This window comes from Anopheles bellator, chromosome 2 (genome assembly GCF_943735745.2).
Source record: "Anopheles bellator chromosome 2, idAnoBellAS_SP24_06.2, whole genome shotgun sequence".
NCBI classification, from domain to species: Eukaryota; Metazoa; Arthropoda; class Insecta; order Diptera; family Culicidae; genus Anopheles; species Anopheles bellator.
In genome coordinates, this window is record NC_071286.1 from 82,752,301 (window position 1) to 82,772,610 (window position 20,310).

The window sequence follows — 20,310 nt, forward strand, 5'->3', positions numbered from 1 at the left end:
CGTGCGCACGGTGCGCTCCAAGAAACAATAAATTAGCAAGCGGCGATCAGATCTTAGGACCCTGAGCTCGGACTTGGAGTTGGCGGCGGCGGGGTAAAACATAAAAACCCATTGGGTCCCGGCTCGGCCCGGGCGGAACGTCGGTGGATGCGTAGGATGCGATATTAATTACAACCATCGTCCTAATGTGCCCACGGCGTTCCTTCCTTCCACGAGAGCCAAGAGAGATGGTCGCGGAGGCTGTGGCGGCCCAGCCTCCCCGGGGTTCAGATTGTAATTTGCTTCTTCTGTGTTTTATTTCGTTCCTTCCCCCAACTAAATTACAGTTCGTCCCACCTTCTTCGGATCGAGAAAGATGCGGTCCTGGAACACCTTCAGGCGGCGCGGTCTGCCGGGCGCGTGGTAATTTTTTGATCGATGGAAACATTAAGGTGTAACTCGAAGCTTTGCGATCGCGCTGCCGCTGCCCTAATGACGCCGCCTCGCCTGGGTCGCCGGGATCGTGCCGAATTGCAGATAGGTTCCCGGCCATTGTTTCTCGGCCGGTTGCCTTAATGGCGGCGCGGGGGCCCGGGAAATCTACGCCCAGCCGAAAACTGTCTCCAGACGATCGTGAAACCACCTCTTTCTTGGGATTTAATTTCAGACCGGAACCGGGCCGTGCTCGAACCTTTCCTGGCATGTAGCTTTGAGTAGAAGCTTCAGAAGGCTCGCTATCGTTCGAGAAGAGGCCGAAACGACGTGGTTTCAGCATTAAGAGCTTCGTCTTCACAATTTTCTCTTACACGTGTCCCTACAGAGAGAATCTGAGGCCAATGTGGAAATTTGTTCCGGGATCAGACCCCAAACAACGGTTTGGGCATCGAACAAACCAATTGTCGACGGCAGGGGAAAAGGAAGACCAAGAAAGCCGGCGTTTTGTCGAGGATCCGATTGGGGGAGGATCGGAAAAAAGGGAAGAAGCCATGATTGACGGCGGCGGCAGCGGCTGAGAACACAACACTTTCTAATTACGCCCGCAGCTTTGGCGTGAATTGTAACTAATGGCGCTAATGGTGGGCCAAAGGAATCTTGGCTATTCGCCCGTTACAAATGCACAATTTGAAACGCATTCGATAGTGGCTTCGTGTGGGGAAAATTGAACTTGACGACCGTTGACCGTTACCCGTTTGAAATGACAGAATACAGAGGCTTCTGGGAATGAACAATGATTTCTGGGAATCATTTCTTTTATTATTTTCGAAAGATATTTTCAATGCGTAACATTTTATTTTATAAATCATTTTCCCCCTTCTTAATCACCACGCCACTGACCAACGTCAGAAAGAGAGCGCTCTATAATCAGCTATCCCTTTCCCGCACGTGTCGAAAAACTCAGAGAGAGCGCAGATAAATCAGAGAGAAAAGCGAAATGCAGAGAGAAAAGTTTCTCTCCCTCTCTCGTTTCGTGTTCGGGATTTTCGTAGGTTGAAAGTACCGTATTTTACCGTGTATAAGTACCGAAGTACCGTGTATAACGCGCACCTTTTCCCCAATTTTTTTAGCTCTAAAATCTGCTGTGCGCTGTGCAGCAAATATCACTCTGCAACGAACCGTTTGATATTTTAAGTCGGTTTCTAACTTTATGCATAAATTCAACGACAGCGTGATGTGGATAATGTTTTGCGATAACAATTTGCAACCGAGTTCCCGGTTCCCAGCGATAGCCACAGGTGGCGAAGATCAATTTCGAGACAACTTGGTTGTAACAATGGTGCTTTGCAATTGTTCAAAGCGGCTCATGTAAATAACCAACAAAATGTAGCAAAGTAAGATCCTAATGGCTCGTACCACCTCACCAATTCGTACAGTCGTTCGGTGTAAAGATTTGTGTTTGCGTTGCCAAACTTAGTAACAGAATTGTACTACTTAAACATCGTAGTTTGAAAAGCCACATGCCTTGTGGCTAGCCAGTGAACCCATTTCGTGGCCATGTTAAAATGGACTGGCGGAAAACAGAAACACGAAATCCATTTTCAAATTTTCAATTTTACCACTTTGCGCACAAAACAACAACAACTCTAACCTGCAAAAGTTGCCGGCTAACTCCACCGCAACACTAGGCTGTTCAATGAGTTCTGCGCCTCGATAAGAGAAACACAATTTTATGGTTTGAAAAACACTTTTCCATTCAGTATGCTGGACATCAACACACTGGTTTCAACGAGACTCCAATTTATGAATTATGTTGGCCATTTTCAAAATGTTCCTTCTTTTATCGAACCGCAGAACTTATTGAACAATCCAATTTGAACACCATCGCACGCACACACACGAACGCACCGACGTGTGTGGACGTGTCGTTAACATGGTGTTGGTGCAAACCAGCCAGGTTCAGGTTTGTCATCAGGTTTGAAGGTTCAAAGTAACGTTCAACACGGTTGGGATTCTCAGAGAAGCAGCAGACACGTTTTTTTCTTAACTTCCAACCCAACCTCTGCTGCGCCAACACCGTTAAAATAAATTCGAGCAAGAAGGAAATATTTGAAACTTCTCGTAGCTCGCTCGCTACAATAAACAAATAAACAATAACGTTAAAGCGGAAAATTAGAGTGGTTTAGTTACCATTTCCAACGTTTGCCGCGAACGGACGCGCGTTCGTGTGTAGGTAATTTCCCGTCGAATTCACGTGTTTGTTGTTGTGAAAGTGATCTTTTCCAGGCCGGGAACCACTGGATTCTGCGACTACGAAGAGGTTCATTGTTTCGCTTTTACTTCACAACCGGCGCACACATGGTTGCTTTGGTCCTGCAAAGGCCAGGGCAGATCCAAATTAATCAATGACTAGTTTCAGTTTGACGTAAAAGAATTCGGCTTCAAAAATTCGGTTTCAAACATCCGGATAGGAAGGACTTAAAACTCGTAGCTTCAATCTTGTTAAAACGTGTTTGTTTCGCACAATAATAATAATAACGTCCTAGCTGAAAACTAGAGTGGCTGGGTTGGGTTTCGTTCGGTCTCTAATTGCGTGCGTTATATTACGTTAAGTGCAATCAAATGTATGATTGAATGATGAGTCGAAACTTGGCCGCGAGAGCACGCGTATCCGGCTGAAACAGTGAATTGTGTTGTTTTACACAGTGAAACTGAGAGGAACAGAAACCAAGTATCAAAGTAAGCAATCCATTGGTGTCGAAACGCCCAAAACAAGGAGACAGAGAGAGAGAGAGAGAGAGAAACACAACAGCAGAACCGTTCGTTTTCCGGCACGTTTGTTTTTGTTCGCACACCTGAACCAAAGGGTGGCCAACTCTTTGACCCACGCACACACCGATACGGTCTGCTGGGTGGCGGTGCAACGTTGCGTTTTCCCTCCACAAGGAGCAAAGCAGCCGATGCACCAACAAACAGCATCGAGTCACCGGATTTCGACCAGAAGAGTTTCGAGCATATTTCGTCGAACACAAGCCGCGCAGCGGGTGGCTGTAGTGGTGAAGTTGTTATTATTGGCGATGTGCGTACGTGCGTGCGGGCGTGTGTGCGTATGACACGACGTACGCAGCAAACGAGGCCAGCAAACAATCAAACCAAACGGCCCCAAAAACGGACCGCGAAGCGGCCGAAAAGGGGGAAGAAAGCAGAAAAAGAACAAGACACAAATGAAAGCCGCGCGCGCCTTCAAACAGCATCAAACGCTCGGGCGGCAGCAGCGTCTGTGTTGGTGTAGCGATGGAAAGCGCGGAACGGTTCGAAGCGCGGGCGAGAGAGCGCACGAGACCCTGGTACCGCAGGAGCGAAAGCGACAGGAGAGGCCACTGAACAAACTACAGCACTTTGCGTGTGTGCGTTGCGATATTGGCCCGGAACGCACGCACCTCGCGATGTAATGTTTCACGTTGAACAGTGTGTTCCAGGTACCGCGGATTCGGGCAAATACCACAGAAAAGGACTCGCCAATCGGGCAATGGAAAGGGCTGGGCGTCCTTCCGACAACGAGGGCACTGCAAAGGTGTTTGTGAGATAAACAAGGTGGAATCCAAGGAAAACAATGAAACGTCATCGCTCGTAAATCAAAGGGCAAAGCGCGGTCGCCTAGGAAACCGTAAAAGTAACCATTGCGGGATGCTCCTTGGTTGGCCAGCCACCAGCAGCGAAATCGGAAGCATTGTGAAATGTGTTGCTACGGTTCCTTCCGGTGGGGGAGAGAGAGAGAGAGCTAACGAAGCAATAGATGAGGTGTAGGGTTGATTGAATCGATTGATGTGTGCGTGCGGGTGTGTTTGTCGCTGACGTTCGTAGGTTGCACCAGGATTGATTAGAAAACTCCGGCACCAGTGCACTTTTACTTTCGCCCTCTCGAAATGCGCCTGGTATACACATCTTTGCGTTGCATTCTCTCTCTATTCCTCTCTCTTTCTCCATCCACCGCCTGCCGCGATTTTCCTCGCATTTCTCGTAACAGTTTTCTTTCCATTTTCTTTCCCCACAGAGTTCTGCGGTGCGTGAAATGTCAAAAGGATAGTCGTCGCCGGGCGCGATAGTTTTAACAGGAAAAGCAAACCAAAAAAGTGTACCGTGTGTTTGTGTACAGAGTGCGCGTTACTTAACGGAAAGCGAGGAAGAAAAGGCTTTTCCAGTGAGGCGAGTGCGCACACGGCCGAGTTGAATGAAAATGGCGAAATGAATCGCGGCCTTGCTAGCGAATAGTGCAGGCGGGTGGAAATTCGGTCGAATGTGTGTGGTATGGAGACGCAAGGAAGTGAACCCCGACTGAAGCCGGTAGCCAGAAAGTGAAAGATATTGAGAGAAAGAGAGAACAGGGGAGGAAACGCCGTAACCTCCGCTCGGATTGATACGCACTTTGTTTTATCAGCGATGGCCGGAAACATTGTCAAATGGTGGAAGCATAAGATCCTCGGAGGCTACAAGCAGTTTACAGGTAGGTTTCGATACGATGGTTGCAGGAAAATCATCCGCCAATTGGCAGACTTTTCACTCGCTACCATACTCTTTAAGGCACTTCACTTCTGGCGCATTTTCGGATTACAACATTCGCCGGAGACGACGTGGCATGAATGTCTAACAAGATTTGCCACGTTTCGCCGTTCATCCATTACGGCATCAAGACGGTGGAGATACCCCTTGGTTGCCTTCCTTTTTGTCACTCACGACTGGACGAAATAGAAACGGCCTGCCTGTGCTGTGTCGCACAGGAAGATGCTATATAAAGTGTGACAGTCTTAGGGCTGTGGCTTAGGGATTAAATATAAACGCGCCGTGATGGTGGAAACCCCGGTAAATGGGTTTTCGTCGCATCGTCGCGCCACCCCAGCAAGAAACTTGTGCACGGCGCCCGTTCCCTACCGAACAAAAATGAGCCCCTTCGGCGGGAGGGAAAAGTTTTCCGGAATAATGGCCCTCCGTCCGTGCTCGGTGCTCGGGAAGGATAAACGGCTCCAATGAGCCGAACTGCCGTACCGCATGGCACGGAACGTGGGTTAGCGTGCGGTCGAGGGCGGAGTTTTCCCGGAGAGTTTGGCTGATTGGGTGATGAAATGAAAATTGACTGCTCTCTCGGCCCCGGGAAGACAAACTCGCAAGAGTGTGCTTTTCGTCGCCTGACGACACCATGCGTCGGCTGCGTCACGCGCAAAGACAAGAAACCAATTTATGGTTGCGGAAAACCTATTATGGCCCGGAGCGCGAACCCGAGGGCCGCCACCGTTTTGTACGATGGTGTCAATTGGCACGCACGCCGCGCACAGTGGTTATTGGCAGCCATTCGTCAAAGATGGCGCCCCTCGGACCCGTCGGAACAATGGCCCAAACACCATCTGTGTCGGCGGTTTCAACTTTTCCCGTCACTCACTCACGTAGCTAATTTTCACACTTTTCGCCCCCCGTGCGTTGGCTTGATCTCTCCGGGCTTATGTGTGGCGAGCGGTACGTGCTCGTTCGTACCGGCACACACCGGACTCGGGACGGTTTTGACCTAGTTTTTCGATTTTTCTTACCATCTTTCGGTCGTGGCGGGAAGCGGGAAGGTAGGAAAATCCTCATTTTTGCGTCGTTTTTGGGAAGGTCCTTTTAATGGAACATGGTTAGGAATGGGCATTTTGTGTAACAACAGCTGGCCGCCGTTTTGTAACACTGGAGGTCGCACCTATCGCACCTGAACCGACTCCGTAGTGCGACCTTGCAGCATTAGTCTACGATCGCGAACGGCAGAACTGGCTATACTTTTAAAATCCTTTAAATTCTTTCAACATTGAATACTGCTTGGACGGGTGAATAGTCGGTTCCGCTGTTGATCATAAAAAGCAAGGATATTACTCAACGGCCAAGGAAGCATGGTCAGTACAATATTTGGCTACAAAGATCGTTCGAGGATCCTTCCCATCATCGCTCGCATCGAATCTCCGGCCCGTCTCGATCGCGATCGATGGTCGGTCGGGATCGCCCGGTCCGTGTGATCTCTCTGTGTGTTGGCGGCTTCTCGCTTTTTCTCCCCCTTCGCCGCCCTGCCGTGGGGCGTGTGTGTCTGGTGTGGAGAGGTGGCCGTTTTTTCGTTTCTTCTTCCTTTTCTTTTCGTTTCTCGTTTCGCTTTTTTGTCGTTGTCGATCCACCCAGCCGCCCGCCCGCCCGCTGCGGATAGCGGCGGTTTCGGCGCGCCGCCGCGGCATTCCTATTTCGGTCGCGTTTTCGGAATTGTTCCACTCGACCCCGCCGCCGCTTGCCGCGCATCCGCCTCGAACACCCGCAGCCGGGGTCCAGTGACGCACACGGGCGCATTCATGCCTTTGCCGCCTTTGCGGCTTCTTTTCGGCTTTCCTGCGTCCGTCCGCCGGTCCGTGTGTGTTTGTGTGTGAGCGGTTCTTTTTTTTCTCTTTATCTTTGCCTCTTTCAGGCTCTCCGTTCGCCGCCTTGCGGTGCGCGTCCTTCTCAATCTTCTTGCCGTTATTGTTACGCGTGCAGCTTCTTTTTCGGTGCCTCTTTGGCCCCTGTTCCATTCCCCGGATCGTTGCTTTTGCTTTTGGGTATTTTCCTTCGGTTCCCCCCTGCGCTTCCCGCTCACGGTTGCGCCGTACCGTGTCCGACGGAGAAAATATGGTTGGCGGCGGTCGCGCGGGTTGTGTCCCGGCCCTGGCGGGGATGGAATACGTGCGTTCTTTGAATGTTTTTTTTCCTCTGGTTTTTATTTTCTTTTTCGCCCATATTCTTTCCATCCTTTTGGGCTTCTCTTCCACTCCTGTCTCTGCCCTTCTCCTTTCTACACCCGTCGCCCTCTTTCTCTCTCTGTCTCGCCTGGCTGTGCGGCGTTTCTTTTCGGTTTTGCCGTTTGCGGCTCGTTTTTGGGACCTTTTTCTGTTGCCATTGCTGTTGTTATTGTAGCCCGTGCGTGTTTGTGTGCGTGCACAGGCATGTGTTTGTCGATCAGGCGATGGCACGGTCCAACAAAAGAGTGGTCGCCCCGCGGCCATCTCAGCCCAGAGGGGTCACAATAGCTATGGCTTACACGGCAAGCCGGCTCTGTGCGTTTCTCGGTTACGCACATCGCCCATTAGCGTGGCCCATAGGGCTAGGCAGCCTCCGGACTCGAGACTCCTCCGATGTTCGATCTTCTTTCCCATGGAACGTGGAGGCCAATTTTTACCCGAATCTTTCGAATACTTTTCTCTGACACCGTACTCCGTTGGTGTCAATTTGTGTGAAGCGCAGCCGTAATTTCCCTCCAATTTGGGAACCAGGAAAATCCTGAATTAGACACGGCTAGTAACGGGGATGCACACAACAAAAAGGAAACATAAAGCGACGTTTTCAAAGTAAGGCTTTTTCCCATCGGCAAACCCTTGGATCAACTTCCGGCAAATAACACTAACAACAGATCGGATCCTGTAGAGTCTATTGAAATTGACCATCCCCCTTTTTGTGTGTCATCACAGAAGGACGAATTCCGAAATCTAATGCTGATGATAACACATGGGGCTTGAAAGTACCGGAGCCTGAGAAAGAGAACGCGTGTTTTTTAAATTCAAAATTAGCTTTATTAAGCAAAGTAAAAGAGCCTCCAAATAGTCCTCAGTTTCAGCGATAACTTGGGTAGCACCTACATTTAAACATGGCCAAACTCTGCTTAAATCATCAACGGTGAGTAATCGTTGCACTCACATTGAACAGAGCTTTCTCACATTCAAATGAAGGAAAAACGTTCTTTTGATATCTTTACATTGTCAGCTAACTCACGCAACTTCACTTACCGCCTCATTTGGGCGTTCATCCTTAGGAGTCCTTATAACACTTTTCAAGTCATTGATTCGTTTGACTGATCTTGCTTGAAATTCCGTTTTCGGATCAATTGTTTTCGAAATAACAAAAGTGGCATTACTCTTAGCACAAACTTATGAGTAGAATATGATTAAATTTTAACAGCTTTCTGTTGGAGGTTTGGCCCGAGACTTTCCAGCCCATGCCTTATTTGGGTTGTATTTTTGTGAAACGCAGACTGCGACATGATATTGCAATACTTTTCCTCTCTCAGCTTTCTGCAAACCAAGCCCCCCGCACCGCAGGAGTCGGCTGCTGCATTGCGTCAACGCTCGCACGGAGGTTGCCATAGACGTGGCCTTGCTGGTGAGGGCCGCCGTATGACTTGGACCCCGTTTAAACACACTCTCTTGCACCCGGGTGGAATGCAAACGAAAAAACAAAGGTGTTCGCGCAATTGCACCGTGCACAATGGCACACAACAGCGACGGTGGCTGCTGCACCGCGCGTCAGCCTGCAGCGAAAAAAATTAGTGCAACTGCGGGGAAAATTAAGATAATGATAATGACGGTAGCAACACCGAGGCCGGGGCTCCGTCCAGGCCGTGGCACATCGTTGCGCCAGGCTCTGTCGCGCCGGTCCTGCGTGTTACGAAAGGGATGGGCAGGTTTTTTGCTCACCTTTCGTAGGATTTCCTTTTTTTCTTCGCCCCTTTCATTTCGGGTGACTAAAGTGACGTCTCAGCGAAAAGAGAGGATACGCGTACGTAGCGCACTTCCTTTTGCCACTCGGGTGAGGCCCAGTGTGCGCAGCCAATCGCCGGCAATGGGGGCTACCACAGAAGGGCACATAATTTCCGGTCCATTTCCTTAAAAAAAGGGCTCTGGCTCGGAGAAGTGGCTCCGGAAGTGGTTGAATACTCTAGCTACTTTGCTTGCCTTCGGGCTCCGGGGACCACTGTACGGAAACTCTCGAATGCGCGACTCTCATCCGGGGCGGTTTGCGGTACGTTCCGTTGTTTTGTGTACTGTTTATGCATTAGTTATGCGCCAAGGACTTCTTGCGCTTATTATGCGTCTCTTAAAGCGGCATCGGGCTGCCAAAGGCGGCCCCACCACATTAGCCTTCGCTTTCGTGTCATTCATTTTCGAACGGTTTTTCTTTTCTTTTTCGAACCACCGGGGGTGTGGTTGATGATCAAAGAGTCCAATCCTTTGCTTGCTTCCGATCGTCGGGAGAAGAACATTGAGCAACAACAGCGTGCAGCGTGCACGTGCAATTGTGGGCTACATTGTAGGCACAATGTTACCACACCAACTCCGGGTTCCGATTCCTGGAAAACGTCGAACGGGAAACCGAACAAAAGGCTGGCCGCGCCGGCGTGCTGACGACGGTTCGCAAAGATGAAAGCAAGCCAGGGGAAATAATTGTACCAAAGCCTACAATTAGTGTCTCCCGTGTGTATGTTGGGTCTCTCTGTGCCGAGTTAATGGAGCGTCGTTTCCTCGGTTTTTTATCCCGTTTCGTGCAATTCGCGCAGGAAGTGCATCGGACGGGTTGAGCTGGACGAGAAAATTGCGAAAAAGGCCCCGGGATGAAAGGAAACACGGACCGACGGACAGCAGCAGCGGTAACACTTCCCCACACAGCATCCGATGGGGTCCGGAGCTACAAGTTTTCCTGCGTCGGGGAGTGTCCACCGCAGCGGGAGATGGTGGCGGTCTGTTATTGTTGCAACAATTTGTCAAATTATAAAACCATCTTTCCCCCCCGGGGCTAATGACGGCACAGCGAATGCCACGGTGCCAATGGTCTTGATGTGGAAAAAAATTAATAACCAATTGGATTATGTAGAACTCGAGGCTGGAACTGTAGCAACTGGAATGTAACCGCCTCAATAGTTGCCGGAATACTCTTCGACAGTGTCCGGCAAACCTTAATCCACCACCGCAGGGTGGTTCTTCCTTCTCAGATCTATCTTGTGTCCCCGTTCAGCTTCAGAGAGCTTTGCCAGTCCACCGTGGTCTGCTTCGTCGCGGCCGGACTGTGCAGTTTTCGCCGTGGTCCGCGCGGTTTCTTTGTGGCGCGGCCACGCCACGGTGTTCTGTTTCCGTGTGCCCTTGTCTTTGGCGGCTCCTGCTTTCATGCGCGATTCTTGCCTTTCAGCGGCAGCGTGCTCTCGAGACCTGTTCGGTGCGTCCCGCGGGGACGTACGTCTTTTCTTTTTTGCTCCTTTCGAGGCTGCGCAACGGCGACAGAGAGAAGGTCATCAGTGAAACGGGACGCGCGCGCGCGCGCGCCGCTGCCGAGGCTCGGCTTCTGTGAAATTGAATCCATCTGTCACTCAAAGTGCGCAGGCATCGTTTTGCGCGACGACCGCCATCATACACCCCCCGGCGGGGTCGATGGGGGTTGCCGCTGGACAAGGAGGAATGTGGACTCCACCAAGCCTTCCCCCCCCGGGGATGTCGTTGTTGCGTCAGCGGCGGACGGAAACAATAATGATTTCTTCCACCATTGCCGCACGGCTCGGCGCTTGCCAGGAGCGGATGTAGGTGAGCGGGCTGCTACCTGCGTTACCCATGTGCTACGGGGCTCCCCGTCGGACAGGATGTGGCTGACAGTTGTGGTGCAGAGCCCTGAGCCGCGGCTGACGAAGACTAATGTTCGCCCCGTTTGACAGCAGCCCGTCGTCATCGTCCGAGCGCAGGAATCAACGGCCGATGCGTTCGTGTTTCCTCCTTCGGTAACCTTTTCCAGTTCCTGGAGAATCTAAAAACCTTGCGCAGTTCATGGCGGGTTGCATTTAGTTTGGCTCCGAACTCAGAACTTCACTTCCTGACCAGAAACTGGCCGAAGCCTTCCGTCCGATAAATAATAGGACAAAACAAAATCGAAAAGAAACAGCAAAAACAGCCAAACGCGCGCGCGGCTGGAAAAGTATAAAATAATTCATAATTAGCAATAATAACGGCGGGCCGCGGTCGTCGCCGGTCGCCGGTTCGGTAATTTGTGCCGTCGAAGGTGCGAAGAACGATGAACGCCGTGATGATGTTCGGAGACACAATAATGAGCCCTCCACAGGAGCCAGCAGCCTCCGCCAACGGGATGCAATTTTCGCGAACGTCCCGATAGGCGGCGGCGATAAGGCAGCGAACCGAACCGGGGGGCGGTGGGGTAACCGGGGGGCGGTAATAAAACGTGCAGACATTTTTCCGGCACCAGCGGGCGCAGCATTATTGTGTCGGCCCCGGCGTCATTAAATCGGCTCGACGTTTGGCCTTTTCCGTGGCCACGGTACCGTGTCGTATCTTTGGGCCAGCCTCCCGAGCCCAAGTTATAATTATGGTCCGGAAGGTGCAAAAGCTGTGGTTGGGGGGCGATCAGGATGGTGGTCCGGCAGCAGGACCGCTTCCAATCGCGTGCTTCAAATCGCGAAGATGATCGATCGTGTCAAAGCGGGTCCGAGTGAAAGACTGAGAGCGGTGACGAGAGGGGAACACGTTCAGGTATTGTGGTGGTGACACGAGATGTGTGACAACCGCTCGGGTTTCGATCCCCGTAAGGTGTCCGTAAGATGTGCTCTCGAGAGGGCTGGCTAGCTAGCTGGCAGGTGTCAGGCAAAATGGACCAGCTCTCGGTGGTGCTCGCATCCCGCGGTCGGTCAGGATAATTTGTTTACAGGACTTCAAAATTACAGGTTGCCCCCTGGGGTATGCTCTGGGGGTCGTTAGTGCAATCGAATAATTAGTGCAGAACACACCGGCCGTCAGAACTCGTCGGTGTAGAGCTCTGCTCCTTCGCCCCGATATATTAGTCTCTCCGAAAAGCTCTTTCCAAACCGGCATTCTTCGAACGCAACCAAGCGAGAAGACCGCAAAACCCGAGATCCCCTTCCCAGGACGACGTCGACAATTTGCATGACCCAAATTCCAAACCTTTAGCGTGTCGAGGGCCTGTGTGCCAAACCGAACCAAAGCCCCCCCGGACCGTTTGACCTTTTTCCTTCCCCATCCCTGGGACGCCGGTGAATTCCGTGATCTCGCGTCTTCCCCGAGACACATTCCATGCTCGGCTTCATCAGCACTCCGCCCGGACTCGGGGAATCCGACGGCGCAAAGGAGTATAAATAAATAAACCACCAGCAAGACGACGACACACAGTTCGAGGCCGTTCAGAGGGGGACTTCGGATGTCTCTTTTGGCGATCGCGTCTGGGTTGGGCCAGTGATCGTCTTCGGCATCAAAAGAACCGAAGCAATGGTTGGATCAAATGGGCTGCTGCGCGGCAACTCACGATTTATGGCCAGACCCAACCCCGACCAGTCAATCGATGATGTCGGCGGTGATTTGAAGATTTTTTTAGAGTGTTTTTTCACTCCTATTGGCCATAGTGGTCGCGATCCTCTCTCTTTCTGTTCAAGGACTGAGACGAGCAGCGAGCACTTCAAGGGAGTTCCACGGTTTCCGCTAATTCTCCGCAAAAACGAGGACCAGTATGAGCTAGCCCTGGTGGGTCCTGGGGGAAGTTCAAAGAAAAACATTTCCCAAGCGGCCCCCATTCAACCTGTGTGTCATGGAAGTTCATAAGCTCCAGCTTCTCAACCTGGAGCGGTCTCCTCCACTCAGCTCAAGATGGACGTTGTACTTTTATGCTTTTCTCGTCTCCCTCTCAGTGTGGTCCCACTCCGATGATAATGTTAATTGCCACCACCACCACTCTGGCTAGCAAAAAAGGTTGGCGCTCCGCTGGTGCATCCAGAGGATGTGCTCACCCGCGCTCTTGGAGTAGTGGGTAGCTTTCGCCCCCCGGGGAAATTCCCGGCATTGAATGGCCTCGCTGCGCCCTGGCACAATAAATAAAAAACCGCCATAAAACGCGCGAATGAATATAAAATAAACGAGTTCCGCCCGACGGCGACGACGACGACGACGACGTCGTCCAGAATGTGCTCTTGTCTAGGGCCCGTGCCTTCTCCCTTCCGGGGGGTGCTAACAAAGGCTCAGCTGGCTACACATGCCGTGAGTAACACTTGGCAGTGGCTGAACCCGAGATTCGCTGCCGGTGACCTAAGGACTAACTGTGCTATCAAAAAAGTCCTGAAGACGGAGGAAAGACTTGGGTCTCTTTTATCCTGCTCGCGAGATACTCGCCAGAATGATGTAGTCGTCGTCGTCGTTGGGAAGCAGTAAAAGTGCTTCATTCCGCATGGCCGGGTTGCTTAATCCACTTGAGCCAGCGGGAGCTACCGGGGAGTTTCGGTGTTACGAACCGTAATCTGGGTCGCAATTCGCGTACGCCTCGTGGCCGTGTGCACGTTACCTGTCTTATTGACCCATAATAGCGGCGTGCCCCTTGATCGGGTTGCAGGAACTCTCGGATAATCTTAAAAGCTATCCGTCTCCGCTCGGAGGGGGTGGCGCACGTCCGATAGGCATCTAAATGTGTCCGCCGGAGGTGTGCCTTTCGATCGCCGACCATTGTTGTTTGGCCGCAAATTCTACAAAAAAATCCCTGGCTTCCAGTCTAGGCTCTGGGTGGTTGGGCAATAATTTACCATCGGGGGCCGGGCATGAAACGACGCGCGGGCGAACTGTCAGTCAGAGATCGCAATCGCCCTGGCCGGGCGAGAAGCTTTGTGCCAAGAGCCCTCTAGCGCGCCAATGTAGCGGCTTGTGTTTGGTTTCGCGCAGCATGACACCGTCGTCGTCGTCGGTTGCGTTTGACACGACAACAGGCGCGGCGGGGTGTGTCGTCCTGTCCTGCCGGCCTTCTCGTCTGGGGCGGGGTGGTTTGCCGTCTTGTGGTCCATTGACACATTGACACCTGGTGTTAATTATAAATGCTGCAATTCTGCTGCTGCAACCCGAAAGGTGGTGCCTGGTGGCTAGACCAGACCGATGGAGTCCACCGAAAGTCGTATCCATAGAGCCGCCGTGTAGAGCGCTTTTGCGGACAAGATTGTCGTTTGGCGAACAGAGTCTGTTGTGTCCCAGTAAGTCTGTAATCTCAAGGCTTCCAGAAGGCCTCCCAGCTAGGCCACTTCGGGCCGTCTTCCGAACCCGAAAAAGAGCCCGATTTTCATGTTGTTTGCCCAACTTTTGTTTTCCACCCATTTAGAGCGTCTCCGCTCCGCTTTAGAGCGTCTGGCCCGGACCCCCGGGAATGCCACATTTTGGGAATGTAGCACGCGCGGCTTCGCTCCGCTTCGAGCCGGCTGCCTCCGAAAGCAAACAAGTACCGGGGAAGTACTGGAAGGGTACCTCCTGGACCCCGATCTGGACCGAGACGAGGGCCCCAGCGGAAACTCCAAATGGGGGTTGATGGCGTGGCGCGTGTTGTTTGATGTGGTGCCGATGACAACAATGGCCGCCTGGCGTCCCGGCTCTGCACTTAAGTGTCCCGATCGCCGCGGTGTGTAAACAGAGCTCTGGGACGAACGGGTTTTTCGGCAATGATTGGGCCGAACCTGAAACAATGTTCACCCGTCGTCGTTCCTCCGGGAGAAAGTCCGCCTCATTGGTGGTGGTGCACATAAGGAGCGTGGTGGTGGGAACCCGGGAAGAAGAGCTTGTTTGTTCTAGTGTCGAGCCCGGCTCGCGGGGCGTCCGGCGGGGTTTGTTTACTTTCCGGCAGGCACCGGGGGGGATAGCGACCAGGGGGCGTTTGTGCAACGTCGCCGTCGTCGTCTTCGGCCGCCTCCAACGAGCCGAGCGGACCAAGGAGATGATGACTTATTCGAATGGAATTTTTTGTGCTCGCCGCGTACTCTACATTTTTTCTTCCACATGGGCTGTGTTGTGTGGGTTGGCGGCCAGCGCCATTTTGCCTAACTAACGTCAAAAAACCACGGATCGGGGCGTCTCGCTTGCTGTCGATGTTTTGGAGGCCGTGTGTTTTAGATGGCGGTCCGGGCGGTCCGGGACTTCTATGGGAAGCCTTGTCGTCTTCGAAGAATAACGAACCCCCATCTCGAAGAGAGGTGTTTGGGGCGCAACGTGGCGCACGTGGGACGCTTCTAGTAGCCTGGCCCCGCATCATCGATCGATACGAATTAATTTCCGAGTCCACACGGCCGCCGCCGTCCGTCCCTGGCGATAGCAATTAATAACGCTCTTCCTCCCCCCTGGCCCGGTCGGCGCTGGGCTCTGAAGTCTCTCGTGCGGCCCGCACTTCAAAGGACCCGAAGCCGCCCGCCACGACGATGGCGCCACGTTCTACCTTCTCGCTGGTGGTGGTGTGCGCCATCGGCGAGTGATAATGTGTGCAATTTATGGTGTGCGGTTTGCCGGTGCAATCGGTGGCGCGGCGACGGTGGGGCCATTAGATCAGGAGTTAATTGAAGCGATTTTTTTTTGCTTTGTCAAGAGCGAGCGAGCGAGAGTGAGAGAGAATGAATTCCGTGTGTCGCGTTTGAATAGGTTGGCAGATTAACTTCTCTCGGGATTGGTTTAGCCGACGGGTCGGGTCGGGTCGGGGTCCGTTTATTGTTTTTGATCTTCACAGCTCCGATCCCTTTGTTGCCGTTGCGGGGCTCAGTGTGTGGGTTGTGATTAGTTTTTTGACCCGGCGGCCAACTGGGTGAAGGGCATAGGCGAATGTCTGGTTTATGGTTTGAAATACAGTTTATTCTCCCTGAACGACAATCATTTTGTTCCAACGAGATTTTAATTTATGAGTTCCATCCCTAAAGTGAGAGTCTGGAAGGGCTGCAAAATACGCTTACACAGCTGTTATGGCCTCATCTTTTGTTGTATAATGCTTTCAACGCATGAATTTGTGAAACAGATGGAAGTCACTAGGGCTACTAATTTCTACTCGACGATTTTCCTATCTGTCGATTTTCCTATCTACGATTTCAAGTGTTGTTGCTGTTTTTAGACGTCCTTGGCGTGCATCATCTTCTCGGGTTGTACGACCACGTCTAAATTCAGAAACTCCCTTTTAACGTACTAATTGAAGACGACTGACGAAACTGACGAAAACCCTCTTGGCCGCGTCCGAGAGGAAGATGCTCTGATTGATACTTGTTTCCTGTTCGTTTCACAAAAGTGTCGATTCTAACTTTCATCCTCCTTTTTAATCAATCCGTTTTCTAATCCCGAGTTTTATTTCTACTTTCAGGTAATTGAACCATCCGCTGTGCACAACAGAGTTACCAAAACGGAGCAGTAAGCAGCCATCACCTCTAGGGGTCCCTGGTGCCACTCGGCGGCAATGAATTCAGTAATTTCCTCACTTACACCATGCGCCGTAACTTTTTGAGCGACGCTTCTTGTTGTTTTGTCTGCTCACTGCCGAAAGTCAGCTTTTTCGGCCTCTCCGTGTGACGAGGGCGCGACAGTTCAATGTCCGATTTTCGGACCACCCCCCACGCGGTTCGGTGCGTGGCCCCGCAGGATGATCCGATTAACTGTGACGAGGCCCCGCGAAAGGAAAAGGGTAAAAAACCCATATCAAAAGACACGTTTCCTGGTGCGTGTGCGGGGATCGCCCTTGGTCGCGGCCACCGCCATACTTTCCGTCTCTTAACTCTCGCGCTCTCTCTCGCTCTCTCTCTCGCTCTCTCTCTTTCTCTCTTGCGCTTGTCCACCCGTCATCCGTGGTCACACATTACGATATATAATTTAATAACGATGATTGTCGTTTAATGGACAACCGGTCGGCGCGCGCCCGCTCTGGCCGCAACTCTGCCCTTTTTGTCGGCAGACCCACCAGAAAACCACACATTCGAATGCTGCCTGACTGGGGATACCGACCGAACTGGCCGGCGACGAATCTTGGTGATCTTGGTCGTTTTATTATTATCATCTAAAGTAATCCTTCGCCGGTCCGATGATCCCGGCCGGGCCATAGCATGCCGTAGGCCTGGGTGTGGCCACCACCAGGACGTGCTTAACATCGGCGGGCCCTGGCCGCCGTCACATTATCGTTTGGTGAGCCGAACGTTGTAGAGGCTTTTAACTGCTAATTAAAATTCGGACCAAAAATCTCACGAACCACCTGCCGTGGCGGCGGCGGCTGCTGCTGGATGCGGTAGAACTTTACCTTTCGCAGTGCCGGCTCAGCGTGTCGTTATCTGCGGTCCCCGCCCGGGCCCGTCCGGTCGGTCGTAAAAGATCTCGCCGGTGCAGTTCTCTTCTCGGTGCAACACAGAGAGAGGGTTTTATGCCGCGCGTCGAAGTGACTCGAGAGCCATCTGAGGATGTGGATGCAACCATACCAGGGTCTGACAGGGTGGTCCCTACGGTGCTTGAACCGGAGTCGGGTCGGTTTTATAGCCAGCCGTCTTTTGGGCGGCTGATAAAAATGCTACATCCCTCGGAGAGGAACCGTTGTCTCGGAGCGTGGCCCCGCTGGTTATAGGGTTATGGCGGTAGGAATAGATGCCAGTCCCTTTTTTAATGTAGGCGATCACCAGGTATCGTGTGTTTCCTTTTCTTCGCCCGCTTCGGTTCTATATGCGCCGCTGTGTTGGACCGTTCTTATGAAATATTTATAGTCTCTACGCGCAACTGCTTTGGTCGGCGGTGGGCAGCCTTCAAGATGCTCTTAATCGACCACAAGTAAGCCCACAACCGCGTCCATTCCAATCTCCAGCACTGTTTTGTTGTTGTGGGATTGAATTTAAATTGGAATTAAAATGAATGTCGAAAGCGGGAACCTGCAGCCGGCCGATTGATGGCCCTAGTGACGCAGAGTCGCAGAGAGACATTACGCTAGAGGCCGCCGACGCCTCCGCCGACTGATCAAACCCGTAATCGCCGCCGTAGCAGGAACGTTGAATTTTACCCACGCACGCGCGCCGAGGCTAGGAACTGCGCACGAACCCGCTGCCGCTGCCGACTATAGGCAGTTGCCCGTGCGCAAGGATCCGACAGTCGGGACTGCTGTGGACTGTGCGGAATTCCGACTGGGCCCCCGCCAGGGTCGGTCGGTGGTTGATCTTTTCCGTCTGATGTTTTCTTCTGCCTCGATCCTCTCTTCTGGATTTTCTGGAGTCGGCGGCACTCGCGGGGCTCTTAACTCGTTCCCTCGTCAGGCCCGTCGCACCGTTGCTGGGGTGCGCCGTTAGATCTCGTGCCGATCGCGCCCCGTTTGATCAATGCCATCGCAACCGGGGCCGTCGCCGCTCCGGACCGCTCCAGCATCATCGTTCGAGAGCGCACCGAGATCGTCTCCTTCCGATCTGTTCTTCTTCTTGGGTACCGTATTTTCGTGGCCAAAAGAGCCCCTCGGGGTCTGAAATTCCCGATCTGTGTGAATGTAGAATATATATGTGTGAGTATAGCTGAAACAACTCTTTTACAAACCACAACGTTACAGAAAGCAACAGAAGATTAACGTTGTTTTTGTTGAAGGCCCCGAGACCGTTTGGCAGTTGTAAGCGTGGACAAGATGAAGAACTTGCTCCTCGCTGTACCTACATAATTTTGTTCCTAGTTCCAGATTTGAGTAACTCCGTTTACTCACTCATGTCATGTTGATATTGGCGTACATTCGTATTGATCGTTAGCGATCGCTTCTTGTCATTGTGGGCAGTGGACATGACAAAAAGCAGGCATAAAGAAAGGGGTTCACTCTTACGGCGCACGAAAAATACGGTACTTGATTTTGAGGCCACGCTGCCGCTGCGCTGTTAGATATCTGTCGGAACCGTCCGTGCCGGCTGTGGCCAGGTGTGCGGTGACGGCGATATGTAGAAGATGGCGCGGTGGTGCTGTCGGCGATCGTCGGCGGCTTTTAACTGCCGCTGCCGAAGCTCTACAACCGCGCGCGCACACCTACACATGCACACGGACATACACGGGAGAGCTCCACCAGCCACGGAACGCGGCACATCATCATCCATGACCGGAGTCTGTGCGATCGTCTGTCTCTCTTTCGCCCTTTTCGTTTCATTCGTTCACCTCGCGGGTTGGCCGTGTGTTCCGTAGCTTAGAGCTGCTCAGGTCCCTATCACTCAGCGGCGGTGGCGGGGACGGCGGCACATTCGTTTCGCTCGATCGCCAACCGAACCGAATCGATCTTTGGCGTTCAGCGGCTCCGGCTCTGTTGTTGCTGCTGTTGTTTGATCCACCTTCGGCTCTCGCTCGCTCTCTCTAGCTCTCTCTCTCTCTGTTTCATCACCGGGACCGGGATCCCAAAAACTGGCAAGTTCACGTTCAGCACCGCCATCACCACCAGCCGCGTGGCCCTGAGACAATTCGCCCTCTCCGTTGCTCGCTCGTCCTTTCTCGCTCGCTCGCGTTCGGTGGTCATCTTCGGTTCGCACTCTTTTATCTGCCCGCGGGCAGCCGTCCCGGTGTGTGTGCGGGGCGGCCACTTCCTTTCTTTCCTCTCCCAGGCCCCTTTGGACGGCTTTTAATGTTTTTCCGCCATTACGCCAACCACGGACCGGCTCCTGCGTGCCGGCCAGCTCGGCGGCGGGGAACGGCTCTCTGTGGGGCGGTCTGCCTTGCCTCCCATCGTTTCGTTTCACTTCGTGCTCATTCTCTGCTACGCCCCATCACGCCACCACGTCGGTGTGTAATAAACAGGCGGCGGCGAGGACGGCCGGTCGTGTGGAGGATCTTTTTGGCGCACGTCGAATTAAAAGGAACGAGCTCCAAGGATCGGGCCCAGTGGCGCGGGACCTGCGCCGGGGGGGGGGGGGTACCGTTTGAATGGTGGTGGTGGCTGTGGCAGTGTGTGCATCTGCTTCCCGCGCTTCATCTTTTGCTCTTCCGCCGCTTCGACATTTGCGGATGCGTTGAATGCGGAGGACCGTAGGAAAAACGCATCTTCACGGTAGAGAGGAGGCTTCTTCTAAAGTTGGGTCATCGATTAAATTAATCACGCACTTTGCAGCTCATACTCGAGAGTGGGACGATCGAACAATCAGAGCTCGCCGTTTGATCTATCCCAATGGTCCAGACAACAAGGATTGTGTGACGATGCGAACAGTGCTCTGGCTGTTCCCAAGAGATGCTGAAATGTTAAAACAGAAGCGCCTCAGTAGCAAGCAAGTGCTCAAGTTTTATTACATTTTGGCCGGGCCGCGACGTGTAATCCAAACGAAACTGA

General features: G+C 52.5%; 1 protein-coding gene across 1 annotated transcript in view; it reads left to right on the plus strand.

The window, feature by feature from the left end:
• Nucleotides 1-4,854: 4,854 nt before the first annotated feature.
• Nucleotides 4,855-20,310, plus strand: part of LOC131210726 (protein naked cuticle homolog) — a 49,872-nt gene continuing 34,416 nt past the window's right edge. Inside the window, exon 1 of the mRNA XM_058204011.1 lies at nucleotides 4,855-4,918. Within this exon, the coding sequence (XP_058059994.1) occupies nucleotides 4,855-4,918 (64 nt within the window). The remainder of the gene's footprint in view (nucleotides 4,919-20,310) is intronic.